At 49.0% G+C, this 21,208-nt stretch overlaps 2 protein-coding genes across 2 annotated transcripts in view; one reads left to right on the top strand and one right to left on the bottom strand.

Moving 5' to 3' along the window:
- The window catches only part of ERH (ERH mRNA splicing and mitosis factor), a 16,293-nt gene extending 15,554 nt beyond the window's left edge, over positions 1-739 (top strand). The window contains exon 4 of the mRNA XM_082451958.1: positions 233-739. Coding sequence (XP_082308084.1) covers positions 233-335 — 103 coding nt within the window. The 3' untranslated portion in view covers positions 336-739. The remainder of the gene's footprint in view (positions 1-232) is intronic.
- Positions 462-21,208, bottom strand: part of GALNT16 (polypeptide N-acetylgalactosaminyltransferase 16) — a 121,244-nt gene continuing 100,497 nt past the window's right edge. The window contains exon 15 of the mRNA XM_082451722.1: positions 462-21,180. Within this exon, the coding sequence (XP_082307848.1) occupies positions 21,043-21,180 (138 nt within the window). The 3' untranslated portion in view covers positions 462-21,042. The remainder of the gene's footprint in view (positions 21,181-21,208) is intronic.

Here is a 21,208-nt window from a genome sequence, read left to right on the forward strand (position 1 = left end):
TAAGATCTCTAGGCCTTGGTTTCTTTTTCTGCTGTAAGATGGTACTAGGTGATCTAAACTTCATATCGCTTAAAATTCAACAGTTATGTGATCAGCTCTTTTATGTTTTCATTAGGTTCATGTATGAACATGTGCACATCTGTGCCATCATTGGGCAGTTATGATTTCAGGTTTTAAAAACGTGACAGTAATTGACCATTGTAACTTTGCTTATTACCTTTCTGTTCCTCAGTTACCGAGCTGATACCCAGACATACCAGCCTTATAACAAAGACTGGATTAAAGAGAAGATCTACGTGCTCCTTCGTCGACAGGCCCAACAGGCCGGGAAATAGTTGAGTTTGGAAGCGTTAGGGGGATGGGGGTGGGCTTGGAACACAGGTGTGTACAGTGTGCTGTAGTAGAAGTTTTGTATTATAGTAATCCTGTTTCCATTTTGGTACACTCTAGCCAGGATTGAATGTATTAGATAAATATGAGGATCTTGTTCAATCTGAAACCCCCTTTGCCCCCTTCTCTCCACTCCTTTTTTTTTTACTTAAACATTTTTATGATGATTTAGATGGAAGTTGGTTTTTGTCAGTTAATGTTGGTTCCAGTCCTTCAGACTGTTCATATCTGCTTTACAACATTCACTGTACTAACCCTTCTTCAAATCAGGGTGGGGGTGGTGACGCGCTTTACTTATGTCATCAAGACGAAGTCGTAGTGAAAAACAAATAAATGTCCTTTAGTTATATTTTCCCCCTGAGTGATTTTTTTTTGGTCTCTGAACTGAGTTGGATTTTCTTGCCAAAGCATTATCAGTTTCTAAACCAGTAGCCTGCTACACAGTGAATTTGAAGAAAACAGGGATAATAATAAATTATCCTTATATGTGCTGAATATGTTTTGCTGTGGCTTATATGAAGCTAAAGAGCTGTAAGTGAATCTCAGTTGTATCTCCAAGATTTGTACCTACTGTTGATGCAAACATTATGAAGCTCTTTCTGGGGACATAGCTTATCTACAACAGCAGCCAGGTTAATTCCTTAGCTTTGGTGATGTACTTCTTCTGGAAGGTCCTTGTGCCTTCTCATAGCCTTCAGCAGTTGAATGCTGATTACCACCCCTGTATAGAAGCTATGAGGATGAGGGAAAGACCACAGAAAAGTACAAGATAATCTTGGTTTTAGTGTAAAGATTGTGGTCACATTGTGACTTGAACATACACTACATTGTACCTCCAGTCATATATGAGAACATTCCCTGATTCTACTATTATCACACTTCACCAATAGCTAGTAATATCTGAAACTATACAAGCCAAAAGAATGGAATGACATTTTTTTGATGCTAAGAGAAAAAACTGTCAACCTAAAATTGTATATTCATTGGACATATCATTCAAAAATAAAGGCAAAATAAAAGATTCTTCAGACAAACAGAATCTGAGATAATTGGTTGCTAGCATACTTGTACTACAAGAAATGTTAAAGGAAGTTCCTCAGGCAGAAGTAAAATAAAAACAGAAACTTGGATCTACACAACAACATGAGAAGCACCAGAAATGGTAAATATGTGGGCAAATACAATAGACTTTTTTCTCGTTTTTAAATTTTCTAGTAGATAATTTACTGTTTAAAGATGTACTGTGTGTTTATAACATCTAGAATTAAATAACAATTGTGTAAAGGACAGTAGGGCGAAATGGAAATACATGCTTGAGAGATTTTTAACACCGACATGAAGTGGTATAATTGAAGATGTACTGTGAAAAGTGAAAGATACTGTAAACCTGAGTGCAATCACTTAAAAAAAAACCACCCTCAATTCAAAAGAAGGCAGGATAATGTGGAAGCCTGGAGTTGGAGGGGTTGCCATGGTAAAGCTAACTCCCTCTCACCCACATGCATTTGTTGTGGAGTATCTACTCTGTTCCAGGACCCCCAGGACAAACAACAGGTGGTCAAATAGATAACAAATAGCAAAATGGTAGATTTAGATCCCATCATACTGGTAATTACATTAAATGTAAATGGCCTTAACCCTTAAATTAAAAGATTGGGAATGTCAGACTAGATGAATAAAGCAAGACACAACTATATGCCAAACCCACTTTAAATATAAAAATATAAAAACAGGTTAAAAGTAAAAAGATGGGGAAAAAATATGCCATGCAAACACTAAGCTTAAGAAACTGACAGATATAGTCAGTATCAAACAAAAGCAGACTTCATAATGAAGAATGTTACCAGGGATAAAGAGGGATGTTGTATAATCATAAAAGGGTAAATTTACTAAGAGACATAATCTTAAATATGCCACTCAATAATGGAACTCAAAATATATGGAGTGAAAAACTTTTCGGGAGATTCTGATGTGCTAGCACTACCTCTCATTCTGAATGTTGCATACCTCTTGCACCTAAATCTGCACCTAAAATGCAGATTTAGGTCAGTGGACTTTGACATTCTGCATTTTTAACAAACTTCCAGGTGCCTACACGTTGAGAGGCAAGATATCCTACACCACACTGCTTTCCAGGAGATAACATAGGAAAGTGCCTGGTGTGTATTAGATGTACAGTAAATAATGAATCTGACTAAACATTGGGAAGTACATAGTTGACTACAAAAATGAACAAAGAATGATCTTAGGCAGTATAAATCTCACCATCTAGTAGAAGGTAGATAAGAGCATAACTTTAGTACAAGAAACAATATAAAATTGTTACGGGAGGGAATTCTAGGGTGGGGGAGGGGAGAGTTAAGGTGACAAGGGATCACAGGTAACAAGCATACTATATCAAAAGGCTAACTGGGGATTTCCCTGGTGGTGTAGTGGTTGGGAGTCTGCCTGCCAGTGCAGGGGACACAGGTTCGAGCCCTGGTCCAGGAAGATGCCACATGCCGCGGAGCAGCTAAGCCCGTGTGCCACAACTACTGAGTCGGCACTCTAGAGCCCGCGAGCCACAACTACTGAAGCCCACGTGCCACAACTGCTGAAGCCTGCACGCCTAGAGCCTGTGCTCCACAACAAGAGAAACCACCGCAATGAGAAGCCCGTGCACCGCAACGAAGAGTGTAGCCCCTGCTCACCGCAACTAGAGAAAGCCCACGCGCAGCAACGAAGACCCAACGCAGCCAAAAATAAATTAAAAAATAAAATAAATTAAAAAAAAAAAGGCTAACTGAGCTCTGGACTAGACACAAAGGCAAGTGGAAGATGGGCTAAGAGATAAGGAGGGGCTGAGAGACTGAAATCAAAAGGACAATTGGGAGATGGAGAAGTTGGAAGAAGCTAGTTGATGGTCTGAGGGGAATTTCAGTGAAAGAAAACATAGAGGATGATAATTTCTTAGTGATTCACTTTCCTGTCTCCTCCACTACATAGTTTGACTTGTAAGCCTGAGCTAAGAAAGATATTTTACCTTTGGAGAAAACAGTAATCCCTTCAGCTACGTTAAGAGGTCCTGTATCAATTGACCTAGCACACTCCTTTCTGTTTTGTAATTCAGTGCTTCAACAGGATGTTCAATTTAAGGCATATTGTGAAGAGCTTGGTTTTAAAAGCCTCTTCTGTGCCAGAGGTAACTATGCTTTTCAAGAGAGTAGGGAGAAGGCTAATGAGAACTGATTACATCACGTAACTGAGATGGGCCCTGTGTCCTTGTCAACAGATGTTTGAATTTAAGGTCTCTGGACTGTAATTTAAGAGATATGGGGTAGATCATGGTTTCTTCCTCGGAAGCCTGAGGTAGGAGGGGTTGCCCTGGTGATGCTAACTCCTACCTTCACTTACTAGCATTTGTGGTGGAGTATCTACTCTTCTAAGACCCACCCAGGCTTGGTCAACTATATTGCCCCCTAGTCTCTGAGGGAAAGAGTATGTTTGAGTCTTTTAGTACTGCTTCAGGATGAACAGTTTGAAGAGCACCAGACAATGCTGGGCCCCTTCTCTCCAAAGTCCTGGCCATTGATTGCAGAGATTGCTTTGTCCTTGACACTGTCCGTGAACACAGAAGCCTGTTAGAAGCATGGTCACCCGCTTCCTTTCACCTACAAAGCAATTCCAGAAAGGATTACCATAATGATCTTCCCAATGATTAAGCAAATCCCAGTGGGAGGGACTTGCCTGGTGGTCCAGTGAGTAAGACTCTACACTCCCGATGCAGGGGGCCCAGGTTCAATCCCAGGTTGGGAAACTAGATCCCACATGCATGCCTCAACTAAGAATTTGCATGCCGCAACGAAAGATCCCATGTGCCACAACTAAGACCTGGCGCAGCCTAAATTAAATAAATAAATAAATAAATAAATAATTTTAAAATCCCAATGGGAAGTGGCAGTTGTACTGACAGAAGGGGATTTAGCCTCATTCTCCCTTCAGAGGAGTGTTACAAAAGGATTTGAAGGTACAGGTACTAATGAGGGCAAATGCTCTTTAGCATGAGGTCTTGATACAACGCTAAGGGATTTAAGACAGAAAGCCTTGATACCCCAGTATTTGGTAGCTTCTCTGAGCCAGGCCCTCTGGGTCTATTCAAGTACTTGGATTGAGAAATTACATCTTTCCTTCATGTAAAAGGCTGATGATCACTACTTACACAGCAGAGCATTTGAGGCCTATGTGACCTGTACATGAACAGTGACCATCTCTGTAATATTGCCCAGTAATTCCTGCAACTGACCATCCTAGATAGGGGGATTCTGCAGTTTGTATAAAAGATTCTGTAGCAGTGCTTCAAGGGACCACCCAACATTGAGCCGGTGTTGGTATCAGCATGGAGCATGCTGTCCTGAGAGCCCATGGCTAGGACGGTCACTCGGGCTCCCCACGTGGACAGAGCCTTCGCCCCACTGGGCTCTGACAGCCGCCACCTGGCTACCCTCTGCACAGACATCTCCCCACTTAGCTCTGATTCCCGCCTAGGCCATTCATGGAGAGGCCCCTCTCACGCTGTTCTTCCACAAATATGATTTTGCATGGTAAACACTTACATGACCAGCTGCCCTGATAGCTGTCACGCTGTTTACGTCCCATTTTTAGTGCCATTTTTAGTGTTTAACTTAATCCTCAAGATAAATGTAGAGCTCAGTAAGTAATAACTGTTACTACAAAACAAACTCCTAGAGTTTTGTGCACTTTTCTCTGTATATATATGTTATAGTTTAATAAAATGTATTCCCCAGAAATATTTAATACTGTTATTAAAACAATACTTCCAGAAAGAAGTCCAACAAATTCACGTTACCATGAAGTTATCCCTGTACCTTAGTAGAGGCCTGGGACCCTATGGCAGCCGATCAGAAAAAGAATCTGGTTCACCTCCCAACACTTCTTGGTTCTCTAATGGGCTGTCCTTGCAGCACTGGGAAATACCAAAAGGTCTGATAAAAATGTGAGGGCTGCGGTTTAACTTCTCTTTTAGCATATTTCAAGAAATGTTTTAAACATACTAGAGTTGCTAAGACGTTGGTGCTGATCCTAGTGTGGGCACAATCTTGCTTTGCTTTGATCTTTTTCCTTTTTTGTTCCTTTGCATTTGACACATTATTCCTTGAGGGATGAAGGGTAAAGGAGATGGGAGTGCAGGAGCCTCCTTTGCTCACTAGTATACGATTCCATCAGTGTTAAGGAGTTGTTGTGAAGTTCCTTAGGTTTGTTAATGGTATTGTGCTTATTTTTTTTTTAATTGTTATCTTTTGGAGCATGTACTGAAATATTTACAGATAAAATGATATAATATCTATGATTTTTTTCAAAATAATCCAGTGGAATGATGTAGAAGAAATAAGGTTAGTCATAATTTAATAATTGTTGAAACTGGGAGATGGGCATTAATCTCTTTGCTTTTTTATATGCCTGAAATTTCCCATAATGAAAAGCTTAAAAGAAAATTGATAACACAGTCACAATCTTGCCACTGCTGTGCTGGCGGGCTATAGGTAGCTGTAATGCTGATCGTTTGTGAGACTGGCAATGAGCACTCGTCCCTTAGCCCTGTGTAGTGCTTGGCCATTTACAGCACCTCATGTTCACTACTCCGTTCCACCTGCCCAGCTCCCTCCTCGAAACCTGAGCTCAGAAGAGGGCATGCTGAATTCTTAAAGCAGGACATATTTGGGTCACAAAAGAAGGCTTTGCTCTGTACATTTTGGCCACTGTGGCAGGAGGAGCTTACAAGGAAGCCTAGCCAGCTATGCTGTGTCAGGCTGGCGTTCCCGCAAGCCCAGGAGCAGCTTGGGATGTTGGGAGCCACTGAAGCTGCATTTCTGACACGTGTTAATGAGCTTTGCTCAGGGATGTAAACAGAGTCAGCCCTTCAAACTAAATTCTGGTGGAATTTAACAACCTTTGCTTAACCATCTCCCTAGACTGCTTCTGGGTGGACACAGAGTGTCAATCTAAAAGGGGGCATTTCCCACCTCTGACAGCTTTCCAACACCAGTTTTTAAAAAGCTGCCAACTACACCCAGCCTGAGTGTGGGTATTTGCATTTGACACATTGTTCCTGTTAGAGGAAAGCAAATGTGTTTTCTGAATACCCAATTTCAAGCTTCTCGACTGCCTCCATAATCTTCCCCAGTCTGGCTGGGAGTAAGCTGTCATACAGGGGACGCTGGAGAATCATGCTGGGAGTCAGAAGGACTCATTAGGCTGACACTTGACAGCTGATTTTTGTCATGCTAATTTTAGACCATTCCTAATCAAGGACCACCAGGTCCCAAGGCAGTTGTGGTCACTGCCTATTTGCCAAATTAGGTCTTTCTCTAGCCGAGTAAATAGACTTTGAGTACGTGTAGCTGCGTCCCTCAGTTACATGGTCAGAGCCAAGGAGGCCAACGACAGAGATGAACTCATGTAGACAGGTTAACATCTCTGTTCCCTAAGACTAGCCACTCCTCTTGAAAACACATGCCAGTAATTCAAAACCAAACTCATCACCCTTCCCCTTGACCCCATCCAAAGCAGCATTTCCTGTCTTGAATAGAACTGCCAGCCAGCCAGTCATTCAAGCCTGAGACCTGAGTACGATTTATTTCTCCCTCTTTCTCATTTTCTATATCCTATCAGTCAGCAAGTCTTGCTTTTCCTTTGTCTCCCTGCCTTCATTCATCATTTCCACTACTATGTGCCAGACACAGTGTTAACGTCTGGGGATACAATGATGAATAAGGTAGTCCTATGTGATCCCTGCTTTCAGTTCTTAAATGTTCTCCTATTTGGGCCCTAATCACCATTCCCAGTGCCCTAGGTCTGCCCTAAGTCAGCTCTCAGCTGACTCACTCCAAGTTTCCTAACTTGCCTGCCTCAGTGTGACTCTGCATCTGTTAGTCAGTTGTCTTCTTTCTTGTTACAGATGACAAAAACCCACCTGAATTACCTTAGGCAAAACTAGAGGGGGTGTCGTTTATTGACTTGTATAACCTAACTACGGGGATGGCCGGAGCACAAGTGAATCTCAGGGTCAGATTCAACCAGAAACATGGACAATCAGGAAAGCCTACTATTTCCAGTCTCTGCTTCCCTTTCAGTGTCAGCTTCATTCTTCCCACAGACCAGCTTCTACTTGGTGGGGACCATGGCTGTCCACGGTCTTCAAGCTTCACCACTTTAGAAAGATTTCTTCTTTCTGGTTGAGTGCACAAATCCCAAGGAAATGTTCAGGTTGCCCCAGTTTGGGTCACCTAGCCTAAGGAAGAGGCGGGGTCTGTGTGGTAGACAGCCCCTGAGATGGTCCCCCATGATCCCACCTCCTGGTAGTCGTGCCCGTGAGTAAACCCCTACTCTTAAGTGAGGGCTGGACTTATTAATGACGCTCTTCTAATAAAAAGGATACAGCTGAAGTGATGGACTCTCACTTACATTAAGTTATGAAAAGGCTGTGGCTGCCATCTTAGGCACACTCTCTCGCTCTCTTTTGGGCTGTTCACTTGGGGGACAGCCAGCTGCCATGCTGTGAGACAGCCCTGTGGAGAAGCCCTCATGAGTGGGCTTGGAAGCAGATCATCAGAGGCCTGCCAGCAGCCATGTGAGTGAGCTTGGAAGTGAATTCTGTAGGCCTGGTTGAGCTTTGAGATGCTTGCAGCCCTGGCTGACGCCCTGACTGCAACCTCATGATGTCCCTGAGCCAGAACCGTCAGCTAATCCGTTCCTGGATCCCAGATCTACAGAAACTGTGAGATAATAAATATGAGTTGTTTTCAGTCACTAAATTGTGAGGTAATTTGTTACACAGCAATAGATAACTAATGCAGTCTCTAACAAAATGGAAGCCTCTATTCAAGCCACAAGAGAAGGCGCATTTCCCAGGAAAAGGAGGGGGCCGTTCTGCTGATAAAAGAGCAGCTTCTACCACTACTCTCTCCTAGTCTATCCTCTTTCTTGCTGTGAAAGAGAGATTTTTCTATAATGAAAATCACTTTCCTAATTAAGATTCTTAAAGCTGTCTATGACTCTTAAAATAAAATCCAAGTTTTTAGCCTGATGCCCAAGGCTTTTTATGATGAGCACCTTAACCACCTGTCAAACTTAGCTCCCACCACCCTCCTCCTGCTCCCACCACACTTCTTACGGTCCCTTGAGTACACCACGTGACCTCTGGCTTGCCTTTGCACAAGCCCTTCCTCTTATGGTCATGTCTACAAGGCCCACACACTCTAACCCCTAATCACAGGTTAAGGCTTGACTCAGTATCACCACCTCCAGGAAGCCTTCCCTGATCACCTGATCCCTCCAGTCCTCTGTCTTCTGAGCTCTAGTAGCATCCTCTGTCATGGTTCTTAATCCCACTGTGTGGAATTGTTGGTGTGATTGTCCACCTCCCTCGATATTCTCTGCTCTTTGAAGGAGGAACCAAATCTTTCGTATTGGAATCCCTAGTTCCTTCTAAATAATATCAATAGGTTCTCAAGATGTTTGTTGATTAATTAATCAATTAGCTAATTAATTGAGTTATGGTATCAAGGACTTACTCTCACCTGCACTTGCCTATTAATCTGGTTCCATTATAAAAGAGTGTGGGCCTCGGGGGTCAACTTCATTTTATTGCCTCAACTAGGGTTCATAAATGAATGAAATAGACGTGATCCCAATCCATGATGCCTTCATGATGCTTACAGTCAAAAGTAAAAACTAGTGTGGTTACGGCGATTTCCCTGGAGGTCCAGTGGTTAAGATTCCACACTTCCCCTTCAGGGCACAGGCTCGATCCCTGGTCGGGGAACTAACATCCTGCGTGCCACTTGGCACGGCAAAAAAAAAAGCAAAACACACACACAAACTAACGTGGTTACTATTATGAAGGAAACCATTAGGGTTTTTTTGAGAGAGAATAGTCTTTTGAGTTATTTGAGCTTGCAGAGGCAGAGGCCCCAATAAGCCTTGACATTAAGCTGAGATTTGAAAAATGAGAAGGAGCCAGCCAGCCAGAGTGGGGGAGAAGCATGTTACAGGCAGAGGATGTGCTGTGCAAAGGCCCTAAGCGGGGAAGAGGTTGGTACATTTGAGGAATTCAAAGAAGACTGGCGCAGTGACGGCAACGGGGAGCAGAACAAAATGAGGAGGGACAGGTAGGCAGGGGGCGGAGCTCAGGACTCCAGCTCACCACACAGGAAAGCCCAGTACGGAGGCACCCGCCGGGCTACGCGGTTCTTTCATTCTGGCCAAGGGCGTGTCCCGCGAGGCCTTGCACTCACTACTGCCTCTGCCCGAATGCTCTTCCCCAGGCAATCCTCTCCTAGCACTCAGGTCTTGCATCAGTGCCAATTCCTGCCCCATCTGAAGTTAGCCCTTACCTTCCTAGTAACTCAGTCACATAGGCACCATTTACTTTCTGCATAACACCTATTAGTATCTCAGAATAATCTGCTACAGCTTGTGGGTTACTTTTTTTCCTCTCCCTCTAGAATATATGCTGCATATCAGGACCTTGTAGGTATTGCTCACTGCTATATCCCCTGTGCCTAGAGCACTGCTTGGTATGTAGTAGTAGGTGAGTATTTATTGTTCATTCAGTTAGCCAACAGTTTTTTAATGTCTGTCATGTGCCAGACCTAATGCCTTGTTCCAAGACAAAAAAGACGTTTCCACCAGGAACCCTGACTCAGGGCCGGCTTCTCAGGTGTGCAATGTGTGCAGTTTGTTCAGGGTGTTGTGCTTAGAAGGGCCTCATGCTGCTGTGATTGTTTTGAAATTCTTAATAGTTTATGCATTAGGTGACCCATATTTTCATTTTGCACCAAATCCTGCAAATTATGTAGCCAGCCGTACCCTAAAGATAACTCCAGAAATCTCCTCAGCACATTCAGATTTGAAAACAGCTTAGGGACAAATCAGTAGATTCTGCACATCACTGTTAATAATTTTGACAAGACTGCCTTGTATATTTAAAGCTCTGTAAAGGGTAAGTGATTTACAGAGATAGTGTGGTTCAAGAATATAATTCTGGGAGCCAGACATCCTTGGAGTCCTGGTCCTGCCATTTCCTAGCTGTGTGACTTTGAGCGACTCACATAACATCTGCTAACCTTGATTTCCTCATTACAGATGGAGATAATGATAATGTCTACCCCCACAGAGCTGGCTTGAGAATTAAATGAAATAATACTTAAAACCCTTAGGTCCGGTTCTGCATGTCCTGAAAAGCAAGTTCAGTGGCCCAGCTGCCCACTCCCTTCTTTGCTCCCCCTCCCTTTGGCTCCTCGCACTCTCCTATATAGTCCCAGGTGGAAAATCTGGGTCAATGTGAGTGACTGCTAAGTGAGAAGAATACTGAGGAGAAAAACCAAGGAATTATAGCCTTCAGGGAAGCAATAATATTTTACTTAAAAATTGCTTGAGCGAAGACTTTATAGATGTTTGCAATTTGTATGCAAATACTAAAGCCTCCAACACCCTGAGCCGGGACATGGCCCTGGGCAGAAACTTCAAGAAGACCACGGCTTGGACCACAGAGAAATCTTCATCAGCTTCTCTCTGCTGCCAGTTTAAACTAAAACCTTAGATAATCCCAAAGCTGCCATTTTCACTGCCTTAGCCTTTAATATATTCCGTAGTATATAAGGCAATTTTCTAACAAGGTAGGTGCATCCCCGGCTGTATTTAGTGCATCATCTCTGCTGTATTATCCTTGTTCTCACATTCATTGTCGTTTAATCAGGCACTGATTTGGCGTTAACTTGCAAATGCTGGGTCTCCCGTGCCCGGTGAAAAAGTATTTTCACTGGTCAAACCTCACCTGATTCCTTGAAAACCCAAATCAATAGCCAGTTTAGAAGAGAAAGCTGAGAAAAACTTGACATGCACCCCAAACCCTGCTTTCTAAGGCTAAAGACTCTCAGAACTGAGAGAACAGAAGCTTTATTGCACTCATTCTGTCATTCAACAAACATTTATTGAACACCTACCATGTGCTAGGTGTTTACCAGGTGCTGTGGATATGTCTTTATCTTCCTGCAGTTTGCATTCTAGTGGGAATGTAGAATACAGCCCGGATTCAAGGTAAAAGGGGGAAATATGGACGCTCAGGGAACCTTTAGGAAGACCCCTCCCCCAGTGGCTAGGGATGGAGGTGGAGAATCTCAGGGAAGCTCCCAGCATCCTTGCCCATGAATTACATCCATGTGTCCATCTCTCAGATCCAGGCCTGCCAGGACTCCTCTGTCTGCAAAGTCAACAAGCCTGACATGTACCGATCTTGAATTCATGCCCCCTTTTGGAGTCCTGGGGACCCTGGACCAGGGCTGGGGCTAAGGTTGGAGTCAAGGCCTTCCCAAGGAGACTCGTTTGCTTCCCACCGAGCTACACTCATTCATTCGTTCATTCATCCACACTTATTGAGCACATCCTCTGCGTCAAGCTCTGGGGGTCCAGCTGCAAACGAGACAGATACTTCCCCCCTCACAGAGTTTGGGCACCCCTCTAGGCACCATGCCCCCTTTTCTTTGTTTATTCCTGTCCATTCACAAATGCCACCTCGTTCAGCTCTTACTACATCGCTAAGAAGCAGGTAGTGTTTTCCCTGTTTTACCAGGGAGGGGACTGAGGTTCAGTCAGTGAGGTGAGGTGACTTGCTGTAGGTTGTCCAGCTAGTCAGAGAGACAGCCGGGCCACAGCTTTCAGTGTGGCTCGCCAGCCTCTGCTTTTTCTGCCCCACCAGGCAGAGCGAACCCTGGGCTGGGAAGGGGCCTCCCAACGATGACACAGGGGCTTTCTCAGGCCTGCTGAGAGTGGCAAGGTCGTGCCTGTGTAGCCTCCAAAGACAGAGGCTGCTGGCCTAGACAGTCATCACAGCCCCCATCTCCTCTGCTCCAGGGGGCGGGCCCAGTGAGCCCTGATCCATGTCAGGCCGGGGATGCAAATGAGGGCGGACCCCAGATGGAACCACGCTTCTGCCTCGTAACCCTCCCTCCTGGCTCCCATCCTGGCCCTCCCCACCAGGCTGAAGCTTTTCAAAGCCTTGTTGGAACATCAAGTCCCCTGCTGAATCAACTTTCTCTGCTTCTCAAAGGTAAAAGCAAGTGCCACCAACAAAGTTTCAGAGCCAGATCAGCAGTCTCTAGCTCAGGAGCAAAGTGGACGCCAGGACTCCCCAACTCTTCTTTCCTGGTCGGCTTCCCTCTCCCTCGGGCCCCTATGTCTGAGCTGCGAGGCCTTGTCCTGATGGCTGGAGAATGTCCTTAGCAGCTGGGAAACCCACAGCCTCAGGGTCTGGCAGCTCTGGCCTGCCCCAGGGTCAGAGAAACCCTCCCTGATAGTTTCCGGAAGGCTGCACGTGCTTTCCAGTTTCTGACCACAGACGTTTTCTCATTTGACCTTTGCCACATCGTTTTTTAGGACCCCGAGGCTCAGGAAGCCTAAGTGGCTTGCTGGAGATTACCTGGCTCATAAAGGGCTGGGCTAGAGCTGGAGCAATTGTTCTCTTACTGCCAGGCCAGAACTCTCCTCGCCACCCCTGTTGTCACATGATAAAGCAGCCAAGAAATAACTGGGATGGACACATTTGCTTATAAATTTAAAATAAACCCAGGTGCTTGATGAGCATACAAAGACCACCTAGGTGCCTGGTGAAAACTGGGTGAATCTCCCAGGCTCCACAAAGAACCCTCAAGTCCCCACCCGAGCTGGACAAAGCCACAGGGGCTAGTGTGCAAAAGGAGATTCCACCTGAACAAGCACAAAACTAGGGTCTGAGGAGAAATAATGCAGAGCAAAGAAACATTGCCAGGAAGGTGTGTGGAAAACAATAGCCCTGGCCAGGCTGCAGGACGAAAGCAGACAATGTAGCAAAGAACCTTGGCCTGTGGGGCTGCATCACTGGGGAGGTGGGGAATGTCTCACCTTCCGACACCTGGCACCAGGTAGAGCCATCAGCAATTGCCTCTGTTACTGCCTCACGGAAGGTTACGTTCTCGGGTCTCCTGGGGCTCCCAATATCCTGCTCTGTGACTTTGGGCGTCTCGGCCTCCCAGCCTGTTTCTACATCTGTAGAAGATGATAGTAGAGCCAATCCTGGCCCACCCTCCCTCTCAGGCTTCTAAGAATCAGCCATGGAAGGAACTGGGGTGTAGGGGGACAAACCGTGGGCCCTGGAATAAGACGGAGAGCTTTGCACAGGGCCTCAGTTTCCTTAAGTGCAGGATGGGGAAATAACAATACGGAAGTGTCAGAGTTAGTAAGAGGATATGAACTAACATATGAAAGGCAATGAAGGGCAGTAAGGAGCTTGGACCCTGGGTCAGACTTCATAAGTTCAAATTCTGGCTCTACCTCCAGCTTAGCTGGGTAATCTTGGGCAGGTGTGTTAACCTCTCTGGGCTTCAATTTCCTAGTTTGTAAACGGGGTGATAATAAAACACCTACCTGATAGAGTTGTTGTTAGGATTAAAGAAGTTGAAATGTGTGACTGTCAGTGACTGGTGGATAAGTGATAGTACTGGCTATGAATGTCATCAGTTGGATGACACATAAAAAGGGCTTTTAGTCATATAACTCACGGCAAAGTGTGTGCCCAACCTGTGGGCTTGGGAGGTGCGGCACTGATTCCTTCATTCATGAATCTTCTGAGGTGGAAACTCTTCTATAACCAAGTCAGCCATCTGTGGCTGGTATTGGGGAAGAAACTCATAAATCACACAAAGCAAAGTTGGCATGTGACATCTGGCTCAGCAGCAAACCTTGGCCAAGCCCCCTGCCCACCCACCCTCTGCCCCGGAGATATCTGGCAGCCTACTGAGCAGAGGGCAGGTCTGCCACACACAGCATCAGCTCTCTGAGCCCTCTGTGCCAGGTGGTGACCCACGCCCTCCAGTAGGAGACCAGGACCCATCTCAGTCACCAAACCAGTGAGTGACTCTCAAACTTGAGTGTGCATCAGAATCCTCTGGGAGCTTGTTAAACTCAGGTGGATGAACGCCACCCCCAGTGTTTCTGATTCAATAGGTCTGGGTGGAGTTCAAGAGTCTGCATTTCTAGTAAGTGCCCACATGATGCTGAGGCTGCCGGTCTGTGGGACCACACTTTGAGAACCACTCACCTGCACCTCTGTGGGACTGAGTTTGCACCTTGCTGTTTGTCCTTGGGCAAGTTTCTTCTCCTCACTGAGTCCCCACTCCCTCATCCCTAAGATGGGCACACCAGAACCTGCCTCATGGGGGTGTGGACACCAAATGAGATAAGGCACATGGTAGCCCTCTTCAGTTCTGGGATCCCAGGAAATGCTCCATCCATTAAGCCCTCAGCATCACCAGTGCATTGTTGTTGAGGGCTCAGAGACAACTAATAAGTAGGAAGGGTGGAGTTTTGAAGATCCTAAGCTTTTAAAGACAAGTGAGAGGGAAAAATGAACAAATAGAGATTGGGTGCTTTCTGAATGCAGTGTACTGATTCCTAAATGCAAAAATGCCTTATCACTCAAAACAAAAACAAACAAACCAATGAAATGCAGCTAGAATCTTTCATTTCATTCATTCATTCGACAAGCCAACACTTATGGTGAGTCTGAGAACTGGGCTGTGTGCTGCAGCTGTGTTGTACGGTGCTGGGAAGTGCTGTACGAAGCTGGAGCAGACATAGGTCCTGTAATCAAGGAGCTGCAGTGCAGCAGAAAAGAGAAAAGTCCGCCTCCCAGCATAAGGAGGAAGGTGCTCACTTCAGCTGGAGAGGAACATTCAAGATGAGGAAGAAACAGGCCAGAGAGGTGCTTTCAGGCAGGTGGGAGATAGGGCAGGTTTCCTTATGGAAGCAGCATTTGCCTGGAGAATGGGTAACATTCAGCCCTTGGAGGTGACAAGTAGAGGGTGGAAGAAACACAAGAGTGCAGATAGGAGACGGCAGACCGCAACTTCCAGAAACAGGACGCAGAGCAGTTTGGCTGGATTGCAGGGTGAGGAACAGAGGGTGGGAGCTGAGGTTGGCCTGGCTGCCTGGTGTCCAGGGATGGATGGCCTTGACCGTCGGTGGTTGACACGGCTCCTCCGAGCCTGTTCCATGCCCTCTGCGGGGTCGGCGTTCAGCACATTATGGGCTTGGTGACATTCACGGTGAGGATACCACAGGTGTGAGAGTCTGCATGACCCAGGAAGGGTATCCACAAGGAGCCCAAACCGCTGCCCAGAGCCTGCTCGCCTGCCCAGCATCCGTCAGTCCCCTGCCCTCCCCCTGACAGCCGCAGGACATGAGCCCAGGGCTGAGGTCACGCACACACCCAGGAGAGGGCCCCCAGCACCATTCTGCTGCCCCACCTGCTGTCCCCCACTGCTTACTGTGACCTGACTTAACCTTAACAACCCCCCACTCTCCCACCCCTGTGGAGAAGAGGCTCTGGAGAGCGGAGTCAAACAGGCAAGGTCTGCCCTTGCCCGTAAGCAGAGGAGCCCGGAGCTAGGCAGCTACCCCAGAGGGCTGGGGCCAAGGGCCACCCGTGCTGCAGCCAGCCTCCTGCTGCGCTGCCAGCCGCCTCTCACCCGGACGGTGGGCAGAGGTCCCGACGAGGCCCTGGAGACTCTTCCCTCCTGGTTCTGGACCCAGAACCCCAGACTCTCCTGCCAGCCCTGGTAGGGTTTCCCAGCGGGGGGCATTTCTCCTTATGGGGGTGCCGTTTCTGGCTCTGCTGTCTGGCTCCCAGATCTGGTCCCCACGTTCATCCAGCTCCCCCTTGGCTTCTCCTTCTCGCAGTGGGGTCGAGGGCCAGTGTACTCAGTGTACACAATCCGGAGCCGGCCCGTGTGCACTGTGTCCTGACTCTACCCTGCGCGGCTTTCTCTCCCTCCTGCTTCAGAGCGCTATGGACTCAACATGCGTCGTATCAGCCGGGCCACCTGTCATCACGCAGATGAACTGGGAATCAGCAGGTCTGGTGGGAGCCTGGGCACAAACGCGCTTACAAGCACCTCAAGTGATGCCAGCGGGTTATCTGGACGCACCTTGAGAGACAACTTATTTGAAAGAAGAATTGTTGAAAGACGGGCCTGCTTTTCAGATGGCTTGAGCAGTCAGAGATAACCCAAGCCAGGGAGTAAGAAGAAATCGAGTCTTTCTGAACACCTGCTGGTCATTTGTATTCATTCTCTCCAGATAAGAATCACTGAATTTTCCAGGCCATCTCATCCCACCCTTTCTTTTGCCCTCCCCACACTAAGAAAACAGCCCTGGAGGAGTGGTCACTGGCTCAAGGAGCAGAAGACCCATCTGTCTGGGTTTAAATGGCTCCTATATTTTCCGTCTATAATTATTCTGTGATTACAGCCTGGTCCACATCACCACCATGCTGCAATGCACTGGGGTAGAAAGTCAAGGCCGCTCGGCAGTTGCCCGCTGAGCCTCCAGCTGGGCTAGTATGGCCAGCTGGCCTCACCAGGCCTCATCCAACCCGCCCTTTACCCGGCCCGAGACTGGCATTGCCCAGAATGTCATTTCCAGCTGCCCTGGAAGCATCATGACTCCCTGGCCCCCAGGCCACAGTGAGAGGCCCCTCCGTGTTGCTCCCATAGCTCCCACCTTCCCTGTAGCTTTTCTCTTCTGGTATTACGGTTGCCTATTTATCTGTCCATCTCGCCTGCTGGAACATTAGTTCTAGAACATTTGTCTTGTTTACATTTGTGTCCTCACCCCTAGGAAAGTGCCTAGCATGCAGCAGGCACTCAGAAAATGCTTGTTAATAACAGCAATAACACACACTAAGCACTTAGAAAGGGCTGGGCGCTTCGCAGTAGTTAAATAAGCCAGTCCTCACAAAAACCCTCGGGAGCTATGAGTACCCCCATTTCACAGGTGAGGAAACCAAGGCTGAGAGATGAAATGACTTTCCAGCTAGTAAGTGGCAGAGCGGGATGGACCTGGCTGCTGGGGTCTCCGGATCCCCACTCCTGCTACACCCTCCCCCACACTCCGTGGGGCTGAGTTCCACAGCAGAGGGCTGTCCTCAGATGGCTCTGGAGCCTCAATCCAGCTTGGCTGCCCACAGCCTGGCTGCCAGGTCAGGAGAGAGCGGCCCACCCTGCTGCATCTCAAGGTCTTTGCTAAGGGCCTGGCAGCGAAGACTTTTAAGATGAAAGAAGCTGCCCTCGTCCCCCTCCCTCGTTCTGGAGGAAACTGACTCAGACTATCAAGGGGGACACACAGAAATACCACAGACATTGAGAACATTGTCGGGAACGAAGTTGTGGACATTGTGAAATCCAGCCCTTCCTCTCCAGGTTTCCTTTCCTGTCCCATGGTGGGAGAGGACCACACCCCTTCAGCGCTGGAAGACATCTTCCCCAGGCCTGGGGGTGCCAGACCCCCGGGGGGACAGAGATGTTGCCTGGGTTATGTTGTCCCAACTGTGAGTGGGGAGACCCATACCGAGGGGCCAGGAGGAGCCTTTGTGAAGGCAAGTCACAGATGCCCAGGGACGGGGGGGCCCCCTCCCTGCTGGACACATGGGAGGTTGGCCCCATTCAGACACCCCTTCCGCCCTCCCCTTCCCGTGTGCTCTGGAAGACTCTCTTCTGCCGCATTAGGGTTATGTAAGGCCCAAGGCCATGGTTAATTGCCAGCCCCAGGGCTTTTGCTGATTCCTCCAGGGGCTGGCTAAGGGCAAAGAGTCTTCGTTCCCAGGAAAAAACTGGGGGTGAGAGAGAGAATGGGCCTCTGGAGAGGTAGGCTCGGAGGAGGGCAAGAGAGAGCACGACTCAGGAGAAGTCAGCACCAGAGCCCTTCAGGCTGGGAGTGAAAATAGACGCCAAGCGGAAAGCTGGCTCAGCCTGGCCGGGAAGGAGGCCGGAGAAGGCGGCAGGCAGTGCGCTGTGCTCCTTGAGAGGACGGACGGACAGACAGACTCTGCAGCCACACTGTGTGCTCGGAACTGTCACCAGCCAGGGCTTTGCTCCGGGCCCCTCAGGCCTGGTGGTCAGTTCTGGAGAATCCCGTATGAGCAGCCCTGAGGCCAGGCGGGTGCGGGGGTGGGAACGGCTGTGTTCAGGGAGGCTTAGTGGCGCGCTGGCCTGCCCACTGCAGTTCATGTGCGCACCGAGGCAGTGCTTATTTTTACCTGGGTAGGTTCAGCTTCTGATCACAGAAATGGTGGGGCTTTCCATTGGTTTCCATGGAAACATTAGACAGAGCATCTGCTACCCCATCAAACAAGGCTACGCTGGTAGGACTCTTTCTGGAATTACTTTGCAGTTTCTACCTAGGAAAATCATCCCACCTGCGTTTTTACCACTGCCGTCTTGTGTGGCAGAGGAAAGGAAGGGCAGTTCAGAGGGAGCAGGCTGGTACCTGGGAGCCTGGGCTCTGGTCCCAGCCTGCCCCAGCTGACGGCTCCCCCCTAGAGCAGCCAGCCTGTCGTCCAGGAGTGCCTGGGGGGGCACATGGGCTGGGGAGCAAGCTACCAGGTGCAGGAGGGGGTGAGAGCTGAGCGTGCTCAGTTTCACTTTTCCAGAATAGAGGGAGGGTGGCACTGAAGGCCTTGGCTCTGGAGTCAGAAAGGAAGGCGCTGGTGCACGTGTGCATGTGAGAAGTGGCTTTATTCCAGGAGTTTTTCATAAAGACGAGGTCCTCAGGGACAGCGAGTGGCACATGCTTTGGTCAGGAAGAGGAAAAGCAAAACAGAATAGGGCTGAGTCCCAAAGGACAGCTGACAAGTGCTGAGCCTGGTTTGATCACAGGGAAGGAGGGGGCCCTCTCAAAGGCTCTCTGAGCAGCAGTCCTCTTACATTCATTGAGAGATGCCCATGTTCCCTGTCCCCAAAGGTCCACGCTACCTGCTGGGGTGGACACGCACAAGGGAGATGGCGGTGGATGAAGCATCACACAGAGGATGGGAGAAGTGTTGCCCTGGGGGCCAAGGGCTCCATGCTGGGGAGCGCAGGGGTTCAGGCTAGGGCACAGGAGCACTGCTGAGAGCACGCCAGCGAGAGCCAGGAGGTGAGAGGAAACCACTGAGAGCCCTCCAGGGTGGGTGTGGGGACCATGGCCCCAAGGGCTGCATGGAGGGAGCAGGACCACAGCAGTTGAGGCACAGCAGGGAGGGGGAGGGGCATGGCAGCTCCAGTGACCGGTAGCTCCAATCCAGAGCAGAAGTTCAGACCTTTTGGCGATCAGGGACCTCTGTAAGAAGCTGGGGAAATCCATGGACCCTCTCCCCAGGAAAATGCATATATGCACACAATGCAATATTTGGGGGACCATTTCAGGACATTCCTAGGCCTTCTGGAATCCATGAACCCCCTAGGGGTTCCAGGCTGATTTGCTTTGGGTGAGAGACCCACCAGGGTTCCTGGTACCACCAGTCTTTTCCCTAAGATCACACTGCCTGAGCCAGTGGGGCGGGGGGAAGAGGAACGTGGGAAACAGCAGAGGCAGTTCCAAGACCAGGCCCTGGGGGAGGGGAGAGACTCCCAGTGGTTGTGAGAAGGAACTGGGAGCTCTGCACAAACTGGGGCCTCCAGCCAGCCTCCAGGCCACTGCAGCAGCCGAGCCCCAAGGGCCTCCCTCCTGCAGTGGGGAGGGGTGAGGATAAGTACCAGCCTGGATGGCTTAGCCCCCATGACCTAGGGATGCTCCAGAATGGAGGTCCCGTTCTTACCGCCCTGCCCCCAACCCTGTAACGCTGTGTTTACAGAGGCAAGGGCTCTTGAGAAGGCAGGAGTCAAAAACTAGGAGGGAGGATGGGGCTGTTCGGTGGTGTCTGTCCTTATGGGGTCCACGTGGTGCGACCGGGCAGGGGGCCAGGGCACCCGCTGGTCTTTAAGGCCCAAGGGAGAGGTCTTGTCCTGACACGTGTCCACACAGAAGTGGGATCTGTTTAATAAACTGTGTCCTGAGGCTTCCCCTGGAGATCCCCCTTCAGCCCCGTGCTGAGCCGTGGGAACCAGAGCGCAGGACCGGAGGCACCGGCCCTGGGGCTGGTACGTGTGGGAGGAATTAGGTCCCCGGGGAGAGACCCACTCTTTTCAGTGCTTTGCTGCTCTTCCGTCCTCGTCTTTCTGCAGATCACCCATCCTTTGCCCTGGATCCCCTCCCTCCCGCCCCCAACCCAGCAACCTGCCTGGGACAGGCCACTGAGCTGCTCACCTCTTGCTGTTCTCCATCTGCCCCGCAGGCTGCCCCTTCCTCCGCCTTCAGCCTGCCCCCCGTCCACACTGCCCACATTCTCCTCTCGTGCCTGATCCCACAGGCAGACCCCTGGCCCAGCGGGACCCGTGTGGGCTGCTGTCCTCGTTCTCCCCAGCCAACAAGGGGAGGCCCCCAACCACTGTCCAGACCTCGGGAGGGTGGAGGGAGGTAACAAAGGGCCAGGGCTCCTGCCCAGTCTCTGCCCAGTAGCAGTCCAGCATCCTGACCTGCTCCTCTCCCCAGGCAAGGCCGGGGTGGCGGCCAGGGCAGCAGGGCATCACCCCTGCATCCTCCCCGTACAAGCTTTGGAGAATCGTGTGTCGTGGCAGTGGTGTTTGCTGATGATTCCGGCAGAAATGTGAGGAGATGGAAACGGCCCGCTTTACACTCCCCCACCCTAACCCCCTTCCGGTCCCAAAGTCTCATGCAAAAGGTACAGGAGGCCCCAGGCTACGGTCATGTGTGCGGCAACAGCTGCCACTGCTGGGCTGGGACGTCGGCCTGGCACTTGCTGGTCACCAGCTGGGTGGTCTTGGCCTCCAGGCAGAGGCCGCTGACTGAATGCTGGATGAAAGAGGCTTTTCTCCTCCATCTCTGTGGGGAGAGGCAGGAAAGGAGGGGA

Source organism: Balaenoptera physalus (assembly GCF_965194825.1).
Source record: "Balaenoptera physalus genome assembly, chromosome: 2".
Taxonomy (NCBI): domain Eukaryota; kingdom Metazoa; phylum Chordata; class Mammalia; order Artiodactyla; family Balaenopteridae; genus Balaenoptera; species Balaenoptera physalus.